We start from the raw sequence: 25,691 nt of genomic DNA on the forward strand, positions 1-25,691 counted from the left end.
GAAGTACGGCAACTAATCAGTCTCCTCCGTTCCAAAAATACGAAATCTTGGGAGTCAATTCCTGGCGGGAATCGATTCTTGACACTCAGAAATGGGAATCGACACCTGGAGTCGARGTGCAAGGAGTCGAGGAATTCACAAGGAATTGTACACAATTTTCGTATCTTTTTAACGGAAAACCAATAAACAAAATCCCTTTCTAAAACCATCTAAAACCATGTCACCAAGCTTTCCTAAAGCAGCTGAGTGTTGTTTCTCGACAATAATTGTCCACAAGGTCAGTGGACTAAGAGGAAGTTGCCAATAACTAATTGCAGCTATAATGTCATTGCAGGTGAGTGGAGGGGAGAATATAGACAAAGCAGGCTGAAGACGTCCTACCTTTTTCTTGTTGATGGGGCAGATATAGAAGTTAGAGACCACGATAGTTGTCCCAGGCATCAGGTTGAGCTTGCTGTAGGTGGTGCCATAGTCACTAGACCTGAGGAGAAACAGAGAGCGAAAGAGAGAGGTCAATATCGTGACGTCTGATCGAATTACAGGTTTTACAAAATCTTTGCATCAACATAAACGGTGTCAAAATACAATCTTAAAACCCTTTCTCACACATAAGAAGCAGTCATTATTTTTTTAAACTACAGCACACTTGAGCCATTTTTTAAAATGACCATTCTCCACTGACGAATAKCTGTGGGCTAGAGGCGAAGCAGCGAAACACACTGGCAAATCACCAAAATCTCCAAATCTGACAGTTTCATGAGCAGGTGATGGTTAGGTGACAGCTATGGAGCAAGGACCCTGAGATTCTGAGATTGATGGTCAGCTCCTTGAGGATATTTCTCCAGCCTAGCCAAATCAAACACCTAGCAATGGCCGCCGCTAGTGCTGGGAAAGTCATTATTTGTGACATTTTCTGTTGAATGGTGCAGTTTTGCTCGCCAAGGGTGAAAAGGTATGGCAGTCCGTGGGAAATTGACAGGCGTATTTTATTCYGAGTCAATTGCATTCACTTTTGCGAGACTGCATATTCTACATGTTAGGTGTGAATCAAACCAAAGTATAAAGGAGACTCAGAAATAACTGTAAACACAGGCCAACCAACAGGTATAGCGGACACAGAGGAACTCTATATTCAAATATATTCAATTGGCATGATTTCTATTCCAGTATTGCACTATTGCCAGTAAGGATACCCCTGAAGTGGTACGTTTTTATAAAGAGATAGTCAGTCCAACCTCCTGAACCAGATTGGAATGGAAGTGCTGCTGTGCTGAATGAGAGAGGTAAGTGGAGAGAGAGCACAGAGCATTCAGTGTTGAAGAGAGGAAAGGAAAGAGGGGATGGGAGAGGGGGCTGGCAGGGGAGGCCTTGATGAAGGGGAGTGATCAGAGATCAAGTCCACCCGGSCCCACTCTGAACCAGACAAGTGGATTGACTTTACAGCGTTACCGTCTTACACTCAGCAGGGCAGCAACCACAGTGGTGGGCACACACACATACACATGGGTATAACAAGAGGAAATACACACAGTCGCACACGCAGGTTAGCGCTTTTTGTTCTTGTTCTGGAGGTAGCTCTGCAGTGGCCAGTAGCTGGAACAGCCACAAAGTCATAAAATATGATTTTAAACTTAATTCTAAACTTAAACACACCGCTAAACCTAATGCCTAACCCTAACCCCCCCACACACACACCAAGTCGTCCCAATCCTCGATCCATTCGGCAAAGCTCTAGCCGAGTGCTCGGACAGAGCTGCACAAAATGGAGTGGCCRAGTAGGGGTTGAGCTATTTCTTCACGTCCCCGCGGTCAGCAAGTAGTGTTTTCATCTTCCCCAGTGCACCGCGGGGGTTGTTTAACCTGGATAACTCTGGAGACGACAGACAGATCCTGCTGATGGCTGAGTGTGTTCGGAGCCAGAGCTCACTGCTTAACTCAAAGCTGTGTGCTGACTTTGCTGCTGTTACTGAGGCCTACAGGGAGCGGGAGGGGAGATGAAGTCCATAGGCTGTCAGTCAGTACCTTTTAAACCTAAGCACACATGCATTTTTATAGCTTTCTTTAAAGGGCTAGTTCACTSCCACATTTTAGCAGACACTCCTATCAAGAGCAACGTACAGTAGTGAGTGCATACATTATTTTGTCATTTCCCCCCCCCGTGGGAAACAAACCCGCAAAACCTAGCATCGCAAGTGCCATGCTCTACCAACTGAGCCACACGGGACCCTCAAAGCTTCTCAAATGAATGTCTCTCTTGCACGGACTCTATGCCTACTCACAAGACGATACACTGAGTGTACAAAACATTAGGAACGCCTGCTCTTTCCATGACATAGAGAGATCAGATGAATCCAGGTGAAAGCTATGGTCCCTTTTTGACGTAATTTGTTAAATTGACTTCAATTAGTGTAGATGAAGGGGAGGAGGCATAAAACGCTCCCTGTTAATTAACCAGAGACAATTGAGACATGGATTGGGGTACGTGTCCATCCAGAGGGTGAATGGGCAAGACAACAAATCTAAGTGCCTTTGAACGGGGTATGGTAGTAGGTGCCAGGCGCACCGGTTTGAGTGTGTCAACACCTGCAACACTTCTGGGTTTTTCACGCTCTCAACAGTTTCCCGTGTGTATAAAGAATGGTCCACCACACAAAGGAGATCCAGCCAAGTCGACACAACTGTGGGAAGCATTGGAGTCAACATGGGCCGGCATCCCTGTGGAATGCTTTCCACGCCTTCTAGTCCATGTCCCAATGAATGGACCTAATGTTTTGTAACACTATATAATACAGTGGGGAGAACAAGTATTTGATACACTGCCGATTTTGCAGGTTTTCCTACTTACAAAGCATGTAGAGGTCTGTAATTTTTTATCATAGGTACACTTCAACTGTGAGAGACGGAATCTAAACAAAAATCCAGAAAATCACAATTGAATGATTTTTAAGTAATTAATTTGCATTTTAATTGCATGACATAAGTATTTGATCACCTACCAACAAGTAAGAATTCCGGCTCTCACAGACCTGTTTAGTTTTTCTTTAAGAAGCCCTCCTGTTCTCCACCTCATTATCTGTATTAAACTGCACCTTGTTTGAACTCGTTACCTGTAATAAAAACACCTGTCCACACACCAATCAAACAGACTCCAACCTCTCCACAATGGCCAAGACCAGAGAGCTGTATAAGGAACTCAGGGATAAAATTTTGTAGACATGCAACAGGCTGGGATGGGCTAACAGGACAATAGGCAAGCAGCTTGGTGAGAAGGCAACAACTGTTGGCGCAATTATTAGAAAATGGAAGAAGTTCAAGATGACGTTCAATCACCCTCGGTCTGGGGCTCCATGCAAGATCTCACCCTCGGGGGCATCAATGAATCATGAGGAAGGTGGAGTTATCAACCCAGAACTACACGGCAGGACGCTGGTCAATGACTGGAGAGAGCTGGGACCAACAGTCCTCAAAAGAAAACCTTAGTAACACACTACATGCCGTCATGGATTAAAAATCCTGCAGCGCACGCAAGGTCCACCTGCCTCAAGGCCAGCGCATGTCCAGGCCCCGTCTGAAGTTTGCCAATGACCATCTGGATGATCCCAGAGGAGGAATGGGAGAAGGTCATGTGGTCTGATGAGACCAAAAAATAGAGCTTTGTGGTCCTAAACTATCCACTCGCCGTGTTTGGAGGAAGAAGAAGGATGAGTACAATACCCAAGAACACCATCCAAACCGTGAAGCATGGAGGTGGAAACATCATTCTTTGGGGATGCTTTTCTGCAAAGGGTACAGGAATGACTGTCACCGTATTGAGGGGAGGATGGATGGGGCCATGTATCGCGAGATCTTGGCCAACAACCTCCTTCCCTCAGTAAGAGCATTGAAGATGGGTCGTGGCGGTGGTCTTCCAGCAATGACAACGACCGCGAAACACAAGAGCCAGGGCAACTAAGAGTGGCGCGTAAGAAGCATCTCAAGGTCCTGGAGTGGCCTAGCCAGTCTCTCAGACCTGAACCCAATAGAAAATCTTTGAGGGAGCTGAAAGTCCGTATGCCCAGCGACAGCCCCGAAACCTGAAGGATCTGGAGAAGAATCTGTATGGAGGAGTGGGCCAAAACCCTGCTGCAGTGTGTGCAACACCTGGGTCCAAGGAACTACAGAAACGTATGATCTCTGTAATTGCAAACAAAGGTTTCTGTACCAAATATTAAGATCTGCTTTTCTGATGTATCAAATACTTATGTCATGCAATAAAATGCAAATTAATTTCTTAAAAATCATACAATGTGATTTTCTGGATTTTTGTTTTAGATTCCGTCMCTCATAGTTGAAGTGTACCCATGATAGAAATTACAGACCTCTACATGCTTTGTAAGTAGGAAAACCTGCAAAATCGGCAGTGTATCAAATACTTGTTCTCCCCACTGTATATACACATACACACAATACACTGACACTTACCCAAAACCCACACACATTCACATACACTACATATGCACACATAACACACAAATGCATACCGACACAACACACATACACACACACTCATATGCTGCTGCTGCTCTGTTATTTACTCTTACTCTTACTCATCCTGATGCCTCGTTGCTTTACCTTGTATTTAGGTGCATATCTACCTCAAATACCTCGTACCCCTGCACATTGATCTGGCACTGGTACTCACTGTATATAGTTTCACTTAGGAGGAAGGGGAGGACCATCTTCCTCAGTGAAATTTCATAAAAATAAAAACATTAGAYAAAAAAAAGGGATGATATGTCACCAAATAATTGATTAAAATACACTGTTATGCAATGAAGTTCTACAGTAGCCTCAACAGCACTGTCTGGATTAGCACCGTGGTATAGCCGGAGGACAGCTTGCTTCCGTTCTCCTCTGGATACATTGATTTCAATACAAAACCTAGGAGGCTTGTAGGCTATCCCCTTCCATAGACATTCATGGTAATTATGACCACTTCCGGAGGACGTCCTCCAATCAATCAAAGCTTTTGCAGTATGAATTGACATGTTGTCCATCCAATCATAGAACTGAACCTKGTGTGTTGTATTGGGATTGTGCCACATAGTATTATAGGGGTTCTATGTGTTGAGACGCTTGGTGACATTGTTGGATAGAGATTAAGAGTGAAGAGTGATAGTTGAGCATTTTTGGGATATTATTCAACTCAAAATTCTGTCCAGTTAGTGCAATTTATTTAAAAKAAATCAAAGTTAGCAAGGCTAACTTCAGTAGCTAGATAACCACCAGCGCGAGTGTGCGGTTTTCTCCGCCAGAATGGTATGCTAGAATGGCCAATACTGARGAAAATGTTGTGGACTTTTGTTGAAGAACCCCTTTCATTCCCTGGGGTACACGGAAAAGGTGTGAATTAAAACCGTGTGTCGAAAGAGGGGTACAGTGACCTGAAGAACATCGATCGTTCAGCTAAACGGCAAAACAAAACAGGGAGCATATTGTAATGAAACGGGCAGGGAGCAGGCCTCGAACCCTCGACCTTCTAGCCCGAAGTCCAGCGCGCTATCGGCTGTMCCCCAAAAGCATGCTCAAGCGGCGTAGTCGATATCCGCGGGATCGTTACAAAATTACAATATAAATGCCCACACCAGATTCAAGCTTCTGGGGAAAAGTTGCATCGATATAGGATCCGACGAGAGGGGAAAGTTCCTCCTCTCGTCGGAGCTTGCTGAGGTAATTGCACGTTACGATGCTTTACTTGCGGAACATGTCGAACTTTCGACTGTCTTGTCTGGGATCATTCTGAATTGATTTGATAACTTCCATCGCATCATCCGTTAAAATTTAGATTAAAAGAGAGAGGTTGACGCGGCGCATTTTTTGTTGTTGCGTGCGCTCAACTAGGCTTTCCACTTTCCACCTGTATTTATTTAGCAAAGATGATAACACATAATCACTCTGGACAGACACAAGCAAAAACTCATGACATAAATGTCGCAGAAGCCTAGGCTACACCTACACATTAGAAATCTGACATGCTGTATGGGATGAAAACGAGACTGTTTTTCAGTCTGATCAACTGTAGGCAACTTAAGAGCAGCTGTGTACAGCCTATGCGCCCAGTCCATCTGGTCAGGGTAAACTAATTGGTGTCGTTATGTATGGTGCCACCAGTCTGCTTGCAGTTGTCAGTTACCGTCAGTGAAGTGGATGATCAGGGCTTTACTCAGGAACGTTTCTTGGGCTACTTTGATGTGTCAAGTGGGCGGGATGTGCAGTCTGTTTAACTTTATGAATTTTGAGATGTCTTGAGTTTTTCATAGAGAAGCTCGTTGTCCAAACCTACGATGGCGCAGCTGTAATGGAATGTATCTGTCATTTGTATTTACAGCTAAGTCCCCTCCTGTTCCCTGATTTAAGAGGTGATGACCCACTCCAATCCACAACTATTGTCAACTCTCTCCTGATATGAACTGAAGCAGTGTCTCATGTGCCCGCTCATCCACTGGCACATTGAATGTTTCCTCTCCAGTCTCCAAGCACTGTGAGTACCACTATCAATTTTCTGTCATTACTGTATGTGGAGTCAATCACATACACAATCACATTATTACACATCAATGATTTTACTCCTCGCTTGGACTAACTCATTCTTAGCTCTTTTGTCTAACTGTGTAGTGTGTTGTGTTATTGTTTGTTGTCTTCCCAGTCCAATCCTGTCCTGCACTGAAGTCAAGCCTCTGAACACCTCAACTCATGCCTCACACCCTCATTCAATTACCGCTGTGATTCCTTCCCAGAACAGTGTAAGTCACCCTCTCCTTCCCATTCCCCAAAAACATTGTGCTATAAATGTCTTTATTAAATGCTTTAGGTTAGAATCATTTGTCTTTGACGATTTTTGAAACACACTCGTCTCCGTTGGTCCCAAGCCTATACCGTGGGTATCCCATCCTCCTCCATTTGTTAAGTCACCAACCTCCACTGGTTTCATGATATATGTGTATTTTAATCCATCTTGTGTTACTGTTTTAATTTGTATGATTATTTCTTAACTCGGCATCGTTGGGGAGGGCTCGTAGGCAAGCATTTCACGGTAAAGTCGACACCAGTGGGATTTTGCTAAGTGCTAGCACCACCAGGCCCCCTGCTAAAAGTCTCTTTCCCGAGGCGGTGAGGGGGGTCAGTGGTTCCAGATGCTGGGATGGATCTCTCCCCACCACTACACTACACTGGCCCTAATTAAGGCCTGAGAGTTTAACGGAGCAGGGCATTTTAGGATCTATTGATGAGGACAGGTTATTGGCATTGGGATGGAATTCATAATTAGGTGGGTGCTTATATTTTTCCGATTTATTTGTTTTTTTTTATGTGTTTTTTTGCATATCCCAACTCCCCCTGAGACCAGGGTCTACTTTTATCAGAGGGACCCTTGAGCAATTAGGGATACGTGTCTTGCTCAAGGGCACATAGGCAGATTTTTCACCTTATCGGCTTGAAGAATCGAACGAACAACCTTTCGGTAACTGTCCCAACACTCTAACCCCTAGGCTACCTGCTGCTTGAAAATGTTAGTGCATTTAATCATTTCAAGGAGCCAAAAGCTAACTAGATTTAAAGGGACAGTAGCGGAAAACACAACAAATCCTAATTGAGCAATGATTCCTCACCCAGTGTAAACAGCCTCATTGCCARCGGGTAAGAGAGAACGCTTTTGTGATCATTTGGATTTAAAAGCTTGAGAGACAAAAAAATGCTCGTTAAATCTCCCACGGGATTGAAGTCAAAGGGTCATCAATGAGACATTATGTAACTAATGAGGCTAATTTGGGGGATTGTGTTTGGAGCCCGGTGTTCGCATGGCTAACGTGTAAAAGAGTAATGACGTTAATTTAATAGGAGAGTTAATTTAGTACTTGCCATTCAGCTACCCAGATTAATAGACTGGATGGATGAGATGAGCTACAGTAGATGAGTGAGAAATAATTACTTTGAAACAGTGCACTGGAGAGAGGGAATGTGAGATAGAGAAAAGAGGAGGAGGAAGGGGAACAGGGAAAGAGTGTAATGGGAAGACGGGAAGGAGTGTTACCGGACATCTTTTGTGCAAAAATACATTGTTCTTCTCACTCCTGCCAAAGCCACTATCTAAAATGGAGAAATAGTGAGTGATGCTTCTCTCTGAAGCATTTTATGTCATATTATTCCTTGCAGCATGCCATATTGAATAGAGGAAATCCAAGGCTATACTACAATATTAATGAAAAAATAAAATACAACATAGCCTGCAGGCTTTTTCACACCGACTATTCAGTGTTCAAGATGAGTTGAGAATGGCTGATTCCGCTCCAGTCATTACCACGATTCTGTTCTCCCCAATTAAGGTGCCACCAACCTCCTTTGGTCAAAAGACCAATAAATGGAAAAAGATCAGAATTGGGCTGCCTGTGTAAACGCAGCCTAACTGCCAGTCAAAATCTATCTGCACTGCACAGAGTTTCAATAGCAGAGAAATACTCTTGAGGTTTATACATACATATTCATGTTGACATCAACTGATGAAAGACACTGATGATGCCCCAGGGTACAGTGCCATTTCCATTCCAAACAATCATTTGTGTATCAGAGAATGACGCATGGAGAGTCATAAAGAAAACAATGAAAGAGGTGATACAAACAGCGGAAGAAAAAATATAAACCTTATAAAATTAGATATTAGTCATGATGGGTTGGAGCACCGGGACACAACTGCAGAAAGGATTGTAGGTGTCCTGTGTGTGTGCTGTGCTGTGTGTGTGTGTGTGGTGTGTGTGTGTGTGGTGGTAGAATGTTTGTGGTGTGGTGGGTTGGTAGGGTGGATGGGTGGGTGCATGCTTGTGTGTCTCAGAGAGAGAGTGAGAGAGAGAAAGAGAGAGAGATGTGTGCGAGAGAGTCAGAGACAGACACTCCGGGTAGAAATTGTGTTTTTGTCGATGCGCTTGAGAAAACAGAGCGCGAGCGAAAACACTTTGGGATGGTGTTAGGCGCTGATTCAGATTTAATGTCCTAATATGTCAAGGTCGCTCCCAGCGGCTCCCTTCCCCAGGAAGACAAATGGAGAGCATCGGGCAGACGCAGTGAGCAGACACCCGAGCTAAGAGAGGTGTAGGCAGAGAAGCAGTGATGGAAGAGGAGGGGACACTTTCAGCAAGGCCAGAGAATGCATTAGAAGAGTAGTGCTAAAGATGCAATGGTTAAAATGGTTGGTGTCAGAAAAGGCAACTTCAGAATGAAGGGGAATACAGTTTTCAGTGTACCAGAAAGCCTTTCTGTGTAATAGACTAAATTGAAATGTACCCAAAACGGCCCATATTATAATATCATACCCATAGCTTCAGTAATATAAGAACTAGTATTTTTATCAAGTATGGTTGTGTCATACCTCTGGTCTCATGCACACGGCTAGAATGTAGAATTTAGCCAATCCAGAATCCAAACTAGCCGGTTTATAATGATCTATATGGCTTTGATGCATTACTGAACTCAAGACCAAGAGAACCATGCTGATTGAGACATGTCAGAGATTAAAAGCAGAGCCGAAGATCTAGCTCTGACAGAAGACGGATTTGAAGTCAGGTTTCACACGTCTCGCTCTTTGTGCATGTGCGCTCTCTGTCTGTAATATCTAATGCCCTTGGATGTCTAGGGGATGTCTGGAATGTGTGAGTGGAGGAGCCCAGCTCATGCTCTGACTGGGGTTCAAATGAACCCTAATGGCAGAACAGAGATTAGATTTACACATGAAAGAGGCAGGGGATAGCTAGTCTCTCACTCTCGACAGAAACTCTATCTCAAGACTTTGATTATGGCTTGAGAGATCAGTGGATAGCCTAGATTTGGAGAAGGTTGAATTTGAGTTGAGAGCATGACTCTAGCTCAGTATTGCAAACACACACAGAGGCACAGACAGACGCTGTCAGTCTGAATCAGGTCCAGGCCACCAGACGGTCTCGTTGGACTGGCCATGCCGTTCGGTGATTGGGCCACACAGAGATCTCCCAGGGGACCCCTGTCTGGCTCATCGGGCCTGGGCGGGGGCCAACATCACAGACTGAGACCGAAGAGGATTGAGCCATATCTGGCGGTGGAAAATCTGTCAGGCCGTTCTCTCATCCAAACTCGTTTTTTTCTTCTTCTGTCATCCAAACTAAAACCCACAACAAATCTGTCATCCTAGCCCAACCCAAAACACAGAGCCGCAAAAACTGCAGCAGACTGAAAAACCTCTCAACTGAAACTTGGGTAAAAAGTGAAAAATGCTTCCTCTTTTAAGACATTATTAGTGCCTGGTATTATTGATTAATTTGTGTATTTTCAGAAGAAATTTGCGTAATTTGTGCAAGACATGTTTGCTATTGTGTACGATATAAGAGATCTTAATGATCTCTATCACTCTCCTTTCATCCTTTAGCGACGAAGACTGAGAGGAGCTTTTCATATATAGATGGATCGTATAATTGTATCGCTGCCATTAAAATACAACCAAGGGTTGGCATTACCGTTCAAACTGATTTGCAGAGTCATCAGAACAACACGGCAGAAATACTATCTGACAGATCAGCCCCATCCAAAAGTATAGTCGTATATATCTTGACTCTGCAGAGGAGATGATGATTGGGCTAATTTGGGATATAGCTCTATTTTATATAGCCCTATCTTTATGACACTGTCCTCATGCAGTCTATCAGCCAAAAAAGACAGACTCCACACCCGTGAGTGTGTTTATTATGACAACCTTTACTTTTTTATAATTATACTATTTTATAAAATGTTAACTCCCTTGAGGTTAAAACCTATTTTGATCTTCACAATGTCACGCCCTGATCTGTTTCACCTGTCCTTGTGCTTGTCTCCACCCTCCTCCAGGTGCCACCCATCTTCCCCACTTATCCCCTGGGTATTTATACCTGTGTTTTCTGTCTGTCTGTGCCAGTTCGTCCTGTTTGTTCAAGTCAACCAGCGTTTTCTCAGCTCCTGCCCCCCCCCCCCGGTCTCTCTTATCTCGTCCTCCTGGTTTTTGACCCTTGCCTGTCCTGACTCTGAGCCCGCTGCCACCACTCTACCTGAGCCTGCCGTCCTGTACTTTAGCCCATACTCTGGATTACCGACCTCTGCCTGACCTGACCCTGGGCCTGCCTGCCGTCCTGTACCTTGGCCCCACTACTCTGAATTATCGACCCCTGCCTGCCTTGACGTGTCGTTTGCCTGCCCCTGTTGTTACAATAAAAATGGTTACTTCTACACAGTCTGCACTTGGGTCATACCTTCATACACAAGGTCCCCCTAGATTAGACTGTTCTGTCTAGTCAAAGTTTGCCACTGTATGACAATGTGGCGGCCACTGGAATAAGACGCCACTGGTCTTCATCCACCCATCTCCACTGTTAGTTATGGCTGCTATCCTATCACAAATGAACAGCTATCAAAGTCCTCTGTCTGACTGGCATCTGTTCTTTACTGCGTTTAGGTTTTACAAGACAGACAGGGCCTCGGCATCCATCCATCTGTTTATATTATGTGTCTTAACCCCCTCTTTTATTTTTTATTTTTTACAGAGGTACAATGGTTACAGTTGATAAATTGAGGACAGGCTGAGATGTACCCAGTAAAATGCTTTATGGTTTTGGGCAGCGACCTGATTGTGTCAACGCTGTATCGTCTGTTGCAACATTGGAGGATGGATCGAGAGGGGGGCCCCTTTCAAAGACCTGTCACGTGTTGATGATGTGTACACTCAGGTCAACGTGTGAAGGACAGTGGGAAAGTAAAACCAAAGACGGTACAGTGTGAAGATAGGCAGAAACTGCTTCTCCCCCGATCACACTTGTAGGCGATGTCACGGCGACGTTGGCTAGCTAAGCTCATTCACAGAAGCAGGTCATCGGGTCTAACTGTCATCAAATCAGGCAGGCAAATCAAAGGCAATCCTTCGATATAAAGTTGTTTTTGACAAAAATATAAACGTGTCAGTTCGTCACTTTCACAAAGTTGGAGTAATAGCATGTTCAACGACTTAAGACATTGGCTCGAATCTACGATGTGCCTTTAGAATTTCTCACTGTTGCGCCTCTGGGTTTAGAAACTCTGTGGTAGAACAATCGTCTACAAAAAAGCCAGACAAAACAAATAAGCCAGATGAAAAAAAAACAGCAATGTTTTTCTTTCAGGATATTTGTTTTGACTGAGATTTAGTTTTGAAGATCCCCGTGACCTTGTTATGACCCGTGAACACTGAATCTGTGAGGCTGTGAAAACCTGCCAAAGTCTACGAACTGCGATATCCTGAGGCCATTTACATGTATGTAAAACGTGTGAACCCATGTTGATAGCGGTTGGTCCCTGACTGTGTGAACTTGCCATGGCCCCGGGGTGACAGTACTGACGTGCAATGTCACCTGAATGACTCACACCTCATAAAATGGTGCCCTGCTGAGATGCCTGGAGAGGAGTTATGGTGGTGACTTCAAAGCCGCGACATACATGTACTCCAATAAAAGAATATTGAAAAAAGGTCATAACAGTAACAGTAGATCCTTGAAGATGTTCCTTTAGTAGTTTGTAATATCTTCCAACATGGAGATAAGTAGAGGAAAATAATATAAAAGTGAACTGAACAACACTAATGCAGTAACACCCACGCACCCCCACAGGTAGACCCATAGACCCATTTAGACTAAGGAAAACTGATCCATCTACAACTACGTCAATCGACACTGAAGTATCTGGACACCAAAGAAATGGGAGAACCAGAGCTTTCAACTGATCTCATGCCTTCATCAACGGGCATTGATTTGATGCCTCTCTGCCTTCCTAGCTCTCCCTTCCTCTCTTATCCTTCATTTCCCGAACGATGATCGAGAGGCGGTCTGATTTGGAGTTGTGCCATCTCGCTCGGGCACAGCTTCATCAAACTATGACTCCAGACTCCCTGAGGAGTTGTTGGCCCTTGTGGGACCAGAGCCAGGGAGAGGGGACGACAGTGATGCACAGTGCAGTAGAAAGGCCAGGGAGGAGATGTACTGTACTGTCGGGGCCAGGAGTGGGGTTTCACATTTAGATAGTGTCAGAACAGAAGAGCCAGAAGACAAGAGTAGAACAAAGTAGAGTTTGGGATGATGTCATTGGGAGAATTCAGTAGCATTACTGGAAGCTAGAAAGACGCATACCCCCACACGTATGCAAATGGTTACACATGAGAGGATATAAAGAGTTCCATTTACCCCTCTTTAGAAATGACACAATATAATCTAAATATAACAACTATGACCCAAATATTTTTACATTCATAAATAATTAAACAATATTGCACTGTAGGAAGAGCATAGATATGCTATGCTTAGTCATTGTCACTCACGCAGCGAGTATGCCACCAACACAGCATGCCATCTGAACCACCTGGGCAGCTAGCCAACAGAGAGAGAGAGTCAGGCCAAGTAAGTGCACTCAGGAGTGGTGGAGGGGCACTCAGAAGTGTGCTACAGAGCCACTAGAACACAGTAATTGGTGGATGAGGGCCACTGTCAAAACACACACTGCTCATGAGAGCTCCCTCAGGCCCTTGAAACCTCTGTCCCTTTTTCTGGACATGCAGTATTTATGTGACTACATCATATTGCCAAGAGGCTAACGTCACTCACTTGGAACTACAAGCGAAGAATAGAAATGATGTCACCCATGTGACTCTCCCATCATTGTGGACAAAGGCAGGGATGAGCAAAGTGTTGGACAAATTGGTTATATCCAACATCTGAAATTGGCTCCAGAGAAGAGGCACCTTTCAGTACTGTACCATCAACCTTTTCAGTGGTCTCTCAGAGCAACAAGACAGGAGACATACAGTAGCCTGGTAGCATGAATCATTGTCAGTTTTGACAGCCATGTTTTGGAAGTTTCTGACACGGCCCCACAGTGACCCCTGAATCAGAGGCTGGTACACAGGCCCATATGGATGCCTTCAGGGGCCCACAGGGCTCTAACCAGACACTATCTGACAAGTCCTTCTGTTGTCAGTCTGATATGGGATCCGAACTGTCATATGGGCCCTGATGGGTATGTGGCTACAGTGTGAACTCCAACATTGCCTCCTGCCGTGAACGTTTAACTATTTCTCTTAAGTTTGGCCAGAAGCTAAACTTGCTGAACTGTTTAGCCAAATCAGCCCCCTTTTAAAAAAAATATCCTAAAATGACATACCCAAATCTAACTGCCTGTAGCTCAGGCCCTAAAGCAAGGAAATGCATATGCTTGGTACCATTTGAAAGGAAACTTTGAAGTTTGTGGAAATGTGAATTGAATATAGGAGAATATAACACAATAGATCTGGTAGAAGAAAATACAAAGAAAAAAGCAACCTTTTTGTTTTTTTACCACCATCTTTGAAATGCAACAGAAAGGTCCCAGTTCTAGCCATCACTCTGGTTGTAATTCCGATGGTGTCCACAAGATGGTAGCAGTGTATGTGCAAAGTGTATGTTCAGACAGATATCTTGAAGTATGAGCGAACTACATGACATTTAGTGCGAAGTCACCCAGGTACATTTGGGCAAATCTTGATGGAGACATTTGCATTCATATWAAATTTTTCTGCAAGAATATCGTCAAATCTGTATACTTGGACTTTGATTTAGCTTTTCCAGTATTAGTAGCCATATTATAAGTCCAACATTTGCAAAACAGCCAGTTTTCATAACTTCATAACTTTGAATATTCTTATAATTTTTGTCCAAAAGGAAAAGGCATGCTGTCGCTCAAGTTTGCAACTACATTTTGCGACATATACAGGGTTTTTGGATACTCCCGTAAAGCCCAGCTCATTGGCTATCTAGCTAGCTTTGTTTGACCCGAATGGTGCTTATTTGACAAAGTTAGAGTCGATCAAGTGAAGACCACCCTCGTCATCGGCGTGCCATGAAGGCGTCGCTCTCTGACCAAATTTGGTGTCCTATAGGATATACTACACCCCTAATGATATAGTGAAGTCTGGTTACGTTCTAGGATCTCTGAGGAACACATAAGAACGTGATTTGACTGGTTGAAACAACGTTTAGGGTTAGATTTTCACAGATTCCTTTCTTTGCAAATTGAACGAGTGGAAATCCAAAATCGATCGTGCATGCTATATGGACCTTTTTAGGATATGAAAAAGGATTTTATCTAACAAAACGACACTTCATGTTATCTCTGGGACCCTTTGGATGATAAATCAGAGCAAGATTTCAGAATGTAAGTGCACATTTCACCTTCAGAGGGAAATTTACCAAACCTATCGCGGTGAAAAAAGTGTTTTGTTGTTAGGAGCTCTCAATTGCATGGCATTTTTTCCCGCAGAAATAGCTACTGTAAGCTGGACAGTGCAGTTATATGAACAAGAATTTAAGCTTTCAGCCGATATAAGACACATATATGTATCGACATTTGTTGTTTCTCTAAAATCTGCGATCGTGACACAAGGTGCTGCATGATTTACAACTGTCCCGTTGACGGGACACCAATCCCTAAGAAGGCAGTTAACCCACGGTTCCTCAGTAGGCTGTCATTGTAAATAAGAATTTGATCTTAACTGACTTGCCTGGTTAAATTTAAAAAATGATGTCTTCATCAAGTCAGAATAAGCAATGATTGTTAAATAAAACTATAGGATGTAATTTGAGACAGCTTTGATTCCAATTCAATGGAATGGACTGTGAACGCAGAGTTGAAATTAGAATTTTAAAATGATCTTATGATCTTCAGAAACTACAACCATAATGTTCTCTCTTTACCTCTAATTGCCTCCTTTTCAGGTTGAGTCGGCACTGCATGCAAATCTTTAAGAAACTACATTAAATAAACAACTTTTTTGCTTCCGTTTCCATGTACCAAATAAAAATCTAATGTTCAGTGTGTTTCCATCACATTTTCAATTCTACCGACAGTTTTGTAACAAAATAGAAAATGTGCTATTTTGCATTACATAGCAAATGTGCCTACTCTGGTCTTGGCACATGTCCTCTATGCGACATCTCACAGATACAGTGTGGGTAGGCTCTGTGGTAAGGTGAGTCTACATGATGAGATTATCGTGTATAAGAATGAGAATATTTTGGGGGGTCAAACGGCAATCAAGCAACGATCATCATGTCACCAGAATAAAAATGTTTGTTGGAAAGGAGCATCAAGCTCATCCCTGCACTTTCATCACCCTGTGAAGTTCATCATAACTTGTTTCATCTGTAGCCTAATAAACTGAATGTTTTCCCTAGTCGTAGTGGGAGGACCACATATCATCGTGTGACTCCAAGTTTACTTCGATATGATGGTTATTCTATCAATATTTGCGGATAAAGACATGTCCACCGCCATTTCTTGCATAATCAAATTTTACAGACACAAAAAGATCCAATCATGTCGAACGAACAAATGATCCGTCGGTATTTCTAAAAGTGTTCCGAAACTTCCTGTTCCCATCACAGCTGTCGTTATTTTTTTATACATCATGGCTTTACTCGCATAAAAACTGTGGATGGAAACGTGGTTAGTAAGATACTTAATTGTTACCCAGAAAGGATTTCAAATTGATATAAAAACGGCTGCATTGGGCCTTTAAAGAGGAACATGGAAACTAATTGAAAAAATGAATTAAATCCATTTAAAAAAGGATATGATACATGTGGATATAAATCTCCCACCAATTGCAAATAATCACATTTTGTATTTTTCCCATGCACTCAAGAAAATGCACCTAGTTCTCCTAGTGCGCATAATTAAATGAATCGGAATCCAACATTGCATATTCAATTTACTAATAAAATTGTTTCTTAAAACATCACCAACAAGCTCCATTTGAACACCAGAATGTGGTAGAGTACTCACTCAACCACCCTCTAACATATGCAGGAGTAGAAAGAGAAACCATTTGCATACATCACAATTATCATTGTCAACTTTTAAGGTAATCCACATTGCGATGAAAATACACCTCGCGTTAAGGCCCAGCTGGGTACTTTTCCAGTGACTTTAGTTCCACTCTGAAGCTCTTTAAGCTGAAGAGAAGCCGAAGAAAAGTTACTGTGACTCCATGTTAGCTCGTCATCATCCCTGCCTGTTGGCTAAAGCTAATTAGCTTTAGCATAAATGGATGCTGTCTAGCGGGGGCGGTGGAATCGGGGTAGGGTGGCGGTGACGGCACTTCCGCCATGACAAGTATCGCTCGCCCACCTGACAGCCATGGGGGTCTCAGGTAATTTGGAATGAGAGGCGGAAAGAGAGGTGGTGGGAAAGAGAGAAGGAGGGAGGAATATGGAGAAGTGAGTGTACAGGTAGTTGAAATAGCGTCGAGAGGTGAGAAGAGTCACCCGTGAGTCATTCTACCTGCGTCAGCTTTTGATTAGCTTAGGTATCCCCGTCCACTCTGTGACACAGAATAAATTGTGCCTCATGCTGAAGAGAAAAAGGCTGTTGAAGCTGACTTATTATCTCAATGATAGCTTTTCAGTATGAACCCTTCTGTGAAGTGTCATCATAACGTATAGGGGAAATTGAAAGTGTGTGAAGTTATCTTGATCTATGCGAAGCAGTGACTGTCCACCTACACAGTAATCTGTGTGTGTGTGTGTGTGTGTGTGTGTGTGTGTGTGTGTGTGTGTGTGTGTGTGTGTGTGTGTGTGTGTGGTGTGTGTGTGTGGGTGTGTGTGTGGTGTGTGTGGTGTGTTGTGGGTGTGTGTGCGTGCGTGTGTGTGAGCGTGTGTGTGAGCGCGTATGTTTGTCTCTGCATGTGTGTGTACGGTATGTCTTTCATGCGAGTATGTGAGCATGTGTATGTGTTGATATCCTCACGACCACTTCCTCATCCTAATGTGGTTAAGATGACTCCACCGCCACAGCCTCCACCAATTGGATCCAGCTCACTGGAGGAGCTGACAGTGCTATTAGTACCTCTCGCCTCTCGAAATCTAAAGAATCAGCCAAGACCTCAGAAAAAAATTGTAGACCTCCACAAGTCTAGTTCATCCTTGGAGAAATGTCCAAATGCCTGAAGGTACCACGTTCATCTGTACAAACAATAGTACGCAAGTATAAACACCATGGGACCACGCAGCCGTCATACTGCTCAGGATGGAGACGCAATGTGTCTCCTAGAGATGAAACGTACTTTGATGCGAAAAGTGTACAAACAGGTACAAAACATATCTATATCCACAGTTAAACAAGTCCATATCGACATAACCTAAAAGGCTGCTCAGAAGGAAGAAGCCACTGCTCAAAAACCGCCATTAAAATGCCAGACTACGGTTTGCAACTGCACATGGGGACAAAGATCGTACTTTTTGAGAAATGTCCTCTGGTCTGATGAAACAAAAATACAACTGTTTGGCCATAATGACATCGTTATGTTGGGGAGGAAAAAGGGGGAGGCTTGCAAGCCGAAGAACACCATCCAACCGTGAAGCATGGGGTGGCAGCATCATGTTGTGGGGGTGGTTTGCTGCAGAGTGACTGGTGCACTCCACAAAATAGATGGCCTCATGCTGAATGAAATTATGTGGATATATTGAAGCAACATCTCAAGACATCAGCAGGAAGTTAAAGCTTGGTCGCAAATGGGTCTTCCAAATGGTGTATGATCCCAGCATACTTCCAAAGTTGTTGCAAAATGGCTTAAGGACAACAGGACACAGTCAAGGTACTTAACTTATTGTGGGACGCTTGTGGATGGCTACCTGAAACGTTTGACCCAAGTTAAACAATTTAAAGGCAATGCTACCAATACTAATTGAGTGTATGTAAACTTCTGACCCACTGGGAATGTGATGATAGAAATAAGCTGAAATAAATCAGTCTCTCTACTATTATTCTGACATTTCACATTCTTAAAAATAAAGTGGTGATCCTAACTGACCTAAACAGGGAATTTTTACTTGGATTAAATGTCAGGAATTGTGAAAACGTGAGTTTAAATTTATTTGGCTAAGGTGTATGTAAACTTCCAACTTCAACTGTATATAAGGGAAAGACTGTGTTTGTTTGTGCTCAGCGGGAGTTATGAAGATAAAACACCACTTTACCCATTTAGTGTCTTTCAGCTTTCTAATCTTGCAGCAAATTACAGAACATTGTAACTTGTCTTATCTCATTTCCTCTGGATCGCAGTAACCACTCCCAGGCATGTCGGCATAAGAGCGAAATTACAAAGGCAAAAATAACTATTGCCATCCTTGAAAATCGATAACGACGTGAGGTTTTTCCTCAGGCTTTTAACAACGCTAATCCCCCCCCCCCCCCCCCCAAAAAAATGATGTATTATCAAGAGACTTAAGGAAAGACACAACTATTAATATTACTGGAATTAGTCAGTAAGACTTATATTCACGCACTGCAGGGACAGTTTAGGAACACTTAAAACTGACTCCATTACTGAAGAGCCACAGAGCTTTAAATAAATTAACGGGCTTAAGTCATTCAGTGCATCAGTATCAGTAGTTTAGAGATCAGCAGAGCTGCCATTGAGAACAGGACAGCAAAGTGATTCACAGGAGTCTGGTCTTTGTGAGAAAGTTATTAAAGTTAAACTATATATACAGGAGTATGTGGACACCGGTTGCAACACTCACTACCGAGTTCCAAAATGGCTCTGGAAGCAACGTCAGCACAATAACTGTTCATCGGGAGCTTCGTGAGATGGTTTTCCATGGCAGAGGAGCCGCACACAAGCCTAAAATCACCATGCGCAATACCAAGTGTCAGCTGGAGTGGTGTAAAGCTTGTAGCCATTGGAGTCAGGAGCAGTGGAAACGCGTTCTCTGGAGTGATGAATCATACTTCACCATCTGGCAGTCCGATGGACAAATCTGGGTTTGGAAGATGCCAGGAGAARGCTACCTGCCTCAATGCATACTGCCAACTGTCAAATTTGGTGGAGGAGGAATAATGGTCTGGGGCTGTTCATGGTTTGTGCTAGGCCCCTTAGTTCCATTYAAGGGAAATCTTAATGCTACAGCATACAATGACAMTCTACACAATTCTGTGCTTCCAGGCCCTTTCCTGTTTCAGCATGACAATGCCCCCATGCGCTAAGCGAGGTCCATACAGAAATGGTTTGTCGAGATTTGTGTGGAAGAGTCCTGAGTCCTGAGATTTGTGTGGAAGAGTCCGAACACCTTTGGGATGAATTGGAACACCAACTACGAGCCAGGCCTAATTGCCCAACATCAGTGCCCGACCTCAATAATGCTCTTGTGGCTGAATGGAAGCAAGTCCTAGCAGCAATGTTCTAAAATCTAGTGCAAAGCCTTCCCAGAAGAGTGGAGGCTATTTTAGCAGCAAAGGAGGACCAACTCCCTATTAAAGTCCATGATTTTGGAACGAGATGTTCGACGAGCAGGTGTCCACATACTTTTGGTCATGTCGTGTATATCAATGTTCTCTTGAAGTCCTACCCTATCCAGTCTCCAATAGAGACTATATTCTGACTGAAGGGATTTATTCCCTAATAAAGGTATACAGACCAAACCTTGTTAGAGTTGCATTCATCCCCCCTCCTTTCCCCTGTAACTGTTCCCCAGGTCAGTTGCTGTAAATCAGAATGTGTTCTCAGTCAACTTACCTGGAAAATAAGGGTAACATTAAAAATAAAATACATATATATTTTTTTTAAAGAAAATGAAAAGCCGCACAAATCAACACTCTTAGAAAAAAGGATTCCAAAAGGTTTCTTTGGCTGTCCCCATAGGAGAACCCTTTTTGGTCTCAGGTAGAACACTTCTGGGTTCCATGTAGAACCCTCTGTGGAAAGGGTTGTAAATGGAGCCAATAAGGTTTCTACCTGGAATTAATAGGCTTCTTCTATGAGGACAGCCAAATAACCATTTTAGGTTTTAGATAGCACCTTTTTAAGTGTAGTAGCTACAACAATTTATTAACCGACGTTTCGATGGCAAGCTGTCTTCAGTTTCGAGTTACGGATTTCTAACCTTTGGCCTTCGTGCAAAGTTGGAGTTCTCCAAACAAAAAGTGAACTTTTTGGAAGACACGGTTCAGCGTTTCAATTTAAAGCTGAGAAATAGTTTCCAGTCCACTATAGGTCAGTGCTAGTGAGTACTACAGTAGAAGGATGAAAAACTAGGCGCACACCCTGTAAGTCATCTGAGCTAAAGCTTCAACATTAGCCTTGGGAGCTAACTTCAGTCCTCAGGTCTACAGGGAACTTTTGCTCACCTAAGCAGTGGATATCATGATATCCATCACATCCCCCCAACCCAACCCTTCCAACTGCTCACCACGGCAAGCCTTGAGGGTCAGATGGGCATCCACACACTCCAACCCTGCTGTATGAAAGCATGCCATTCGCCCAAGGCGTTCCAAAAGAACCCAGCATAAACCCAACCCCCCCCAGAGATATCTACTGACTGTGATCAAACAGCCAATGTAAAGGGGACTACAACGTGAAAGAGCCAAGCCTGCAACATGAAKGGTGTCTTACTGCCTTTGAACCAGCTGATGGGTGTAGTAGTGTATGTATAACGAACTTCTGACTGTGCAAATCTCCACAGATATACATGTGGATATGGAGAGGAATGACTGAGATTAGATCAAAGACGATTAAGGAATTTCAACATAAGAACCAGCAGATTGGACCGAGTAAGCCACCGTGTGATGTCATGACAAGTTGAACGTTGTCTGACAGACTGTTAACCTCGAGCTAATCCTGATCTGCGTGTCTTTATCGCCCTCTTACCTTCTCTATCTTTTCACCCTTTAATCTCATCAATTTGAACTTTGACCTGACACGGACTGGACTGACAGATGTCAGATGCCCTGCCCCTTCCAGATGTCAGAGGGGAGGCCTCCTGGGTAAAAGGCCCATGCTGACGTCTGACTAACCAAAGACAAACCAATCTGTCAGAGAAATCTGACAACTGTTTTACTCTTCCTCGTCGCTGAAATGAATCAGACCCTATGCACTTCTATTAGTGTTCACCATGGTGGGTATTATGGTGCATGTGATGGTGAGATAGGTCGATTTATTTAGCCATTTAGGAGATGTTGGATAATACCATGGAGAATTGCCTCGTGTGAAGTGATGTTAATAGACGGAATGTGCTGTATAGTGTCACATTTACATTCATTTTCATGATCAATGAAATTGCTGTGAGGATGGGGTGTTGGGGGGTGAGTGTGGGGGGGGGGTGGTCTCATCTACCACATGAGTGGTTGTCAGAGTGTTGATGACTCATAATAACATAGTGATCCGTATCCCGGGGTGTCGAGCGTGCAGGTGGCGGGAAGCCCAATATGGAAACGCCACGGCGTCCTCCACGGGACGCCCTCAGCTCTCATCAGCATCTGCCACGTCTCCGAGAGGAGCGGGACACACCCCCGCTGGGCGCACACAAAGACACGCCACACACACAGACAAACACACACTCACTCACTCATGCTGAGCACACATACCAACTTAACTCACTCAGACATTGAATGTTCCAGTACAAGTCTTTAAAATAATGATGAAATAAGGACAAAATAACTGACAGCTTTGAAAGATACACCCCTTCAAATGAGTGGATGAGCCACAGCCATGCACAGCCATGCAATCTCCATAGACAAACATTGGCAGTAGAATGGCCTTACTGAAGAGCTCAGTGACTTTCAACGTGGCACCGTCATAGGATGTCACCTTTCCAACAAGTCAGTTCGTCAAAATTCTGCCCTGCTAGAGCTGCCCCGGTCAACTGTAATGTTGTTATTGTGAAGTGGAAACGTCTAGGAGCAACAACAGCTCAGCAGCAAAGTGGTAAGCCACAAAAGCTCACATAACGGCACGCCGAGTTCTGAAGCGGGTAGTGCGTAAAAATCATCTGTCCTCGGTTGCAACACACACTACCGAGTTCCAAACTGCCTCTGGAAGCAACGTCAGTACAATAACTTTTCGTCAGGAGCTTCATGAAATGGATTTCCATGCCCTGGCAGCCACACACAAGCCTAAGATCACCATGCGCAATGCCAGGCGTCGGCTGGAGTGGTGTAAAGCTCGCCGCCATTGGACTCTGGAGCGGTGGAAACGCGTTCTCTGGAGTGATGAATCGCGCTTCACCATCTGGCAGTCAGACGGACAAATCTMAGTTTGGCGGATGCCATGAGAATTGTCTGGGGCTGTTTTTCATATTTCGGGCTAGGCCCCTCAGTTTCAGTGAAGGCAAATCGTAACGCTACAGCGTACAATGATATTCTAGACGATTCTGTGCTTCCAACTTTGTGGCAACAGTTTGGGGAAGGCCCTTTCCTGTTTCAGCATGACAATGCCCTAGTGCACAAAGCAAAGTCCATACAGAAGTGGCTTGTCGAGATCGGTGTGGAAGAACTTGACTGGCCTGCACAGAGCCCTGACATCAAACCTATCGAACACCTTTGGGATGATTGCCCAACATCAGTGCCTGACCTCACTAATGCTCTTGTGGCTGAATGGAAGCAAGTCCCCGCAGAAATGTTCAAACATCTAGTGGAAAGCCTTCCCAGAAGAGTGGAGGCTGTTATAGCAGCAAAGGGGGGGGGACCAACTCCATTTTAATGCCCATGAGTTCGGAATGAGATGTTCGACAAGCAGCTGTCCACATACTTTTTGTCATGTAGTGTAAGTGACAGTGAACACCTATTAAATGCAGTTCGGATGCGGTTAATGACGTTAGACAATTTTGTTGTTTATGACTTTAAATTATTCTCCCTTTTACTTAGTGAGACTACGATAGAGTGGGTACTGGATTTCTCCTCTCAGTCCAAACTGAAGTTCAGCAAAACCCCTCTGTGCTGCTGTCCATGGTGCTGAAACAGCATTGCCTCCATTCCGGCTCAACCCACATACCACCATCTTGGCTCCATTCACTGCAGATGCATTATTTCCCAGGTGTGAGCCAACAACCACTTCATCACCTTGTGCCTCATTGTTAAAAAGGAAACGCTCGTGGAAAGCCCGTTTAGATTAAAAGGGCCACACCGTGCCGGTCCTTCAATGAATGCTAAAAACATTGGATGTTAAAAGCATTCAGCCTCATTTGTGTAATTGCATTAAAAGCACACTTGCCTCCTCGTCGGCTTTCTGAATTATAATGTCAAAATTTGCAGACAGCGGGCTTTTTGATACCATAGTGGAAAAGTAATAAGATAAAATACTTCTTGGCCGGCAATCAAAAGTGATACAATTTGTTATTAGCTCACGATGCTGTGCATTAGGCCTAGTGGTCGTAAAAGCCAGATGGCCACATGAAGATGGAGATTATGCCCAAACATGATGCCCTGATCTTCATCAATCAAACATCCTGGTCAAAAGCACTCTAGGAACATGCAGTAACTTAACCTCTTGCACACAAAACACCCATGCAGAGACTCAGGCAGACACCAACTCAGTGGCCTTGTGGTAAGAGTGTCCGCCCAGTGATTAGAAATTTGGGGGTTCGATCCTTGGTCGAGTCGAATCTAAAGGCGGAACCTAATGCTTTTCAGCATTAAATGAACTGTCCAGTGAAAATCAGATTCTGTTAACTCATACCCAAATATTGTTGATGACTCATCCTATATTTGTGGCCAAAGCATAAATTGGAGAAAAAAAACCTATCTCAAACTTGTATCTCAAACAGACCGTTTCAAAAATGCTTGCTATTTCCTCCAACAGGATGATGGCATCCTCCTGAGCAGGATGAGCTGGATGAGCTGGCCAATCAGTGCCAATCAGTCTACACATATTCATGTTTTTAATTACCGGTATGCGTCCACACCATTCTGTTGTTGGGGTATGCCCACCATTACAACACATTAAAGCTGCTTTATAACATACAGAACTTAATCAAATAAAAAATTGGAAGGAAAACTATTTCACTCATATTGTAATTAATTAGAGGTTATATTTAATAGAAATCTGGAAACACTGGACAGTTACTTTAAAAGGAGATGGATTGGGTGCTACTGCCCTGCAAAAGACTAGTGTCCTTTCCAGTGGGGTGTACTTGTACATTCAGCTGCCTCAGGCTACAGAAACAGAAGAAAGACTCGTACTGMCTCGGACAAAGCTTAATTGTCCAAGGCTTACTTTACATACAGACACAGACACAAAGACACATACACAGACTTACTATTGGATAATATGAGGCACATAGGGAGGTGCCAWTTGGGATGCAGCCCTAGAGACTGAAGACACGCCACTCTGCCGGACACCCAATTAGGATCTCTATATTCCTCCCCCCTACCACCACCCCCCCGTATCTCTCCTAAATACAAGGCCCCCTTATGGTACTCCATACTCAATGGTAACACTATTACCACAGAACACACACACACACCTCTGCACCTTGCACAACAGTCTGTAAATAAACCAATTAAGAATGCAATGGATGGGGAAACGGCCCGTCGGAATCCACCTGTGTAACTGTGTGCCCTGACAGCGCACACGCGTGTGTGCATACTGGATGTGTGTGTGGAAGCTTTTCACTTCACAGACAAGTACATCTGTTCATCCCCACAGGGGCTCGCGTCTCTCACACACACACACACACACACACACTGACGGGAAAGGTTATGGTTGGAAAGGCTGTTGTAGTCAAAAGGATAGAAAAACAGCTCTGACATCATGTGACATACTCCCATTGTTCTGTTGTTTTATTGTTGCGTCTGTGGTCTTTAAATAACCTGAGGTATTTTAGATGTAATCTATG

The 25,691-nt window shown here is 43.8% G+C and overlaps 1 protein-coding gene across 1 annotated transcript in view; it reads right to left on the bottom strand.

Annotated features, from left to right (window-relative positions):
• The window catches only part of sorcs2 (sortilin-related VPS10 domain containing receptor 2), a 375,655-nt gene that overhangs the window by 193,254 nt on the left and 156,710 nt on the right, over positions 1–25,691 (bottom strand). The window contains 1 exon segment of the mRNA XM_070437813.1: positions 382–481. Within this exon segment, the coding sequence (XP_070293914.1) occupies positions 382–481 (100 nt within the window).

Source organism: Salvelinus sp. IW2-2015, linkage group LG37 (assembly GCF_002910315.2).
Source record: "Salvelinus sp. IW2-2015 linkage group LG37, ASM291031v2, whole genome shotgun sequence".
Lineage (NCBI taxonomy): Eukaryota > Metazoa > Chordata > Actinopteri > Salmoniformes > Salmonidae > Salvelinus > Salvelinus sp. IW2-2015.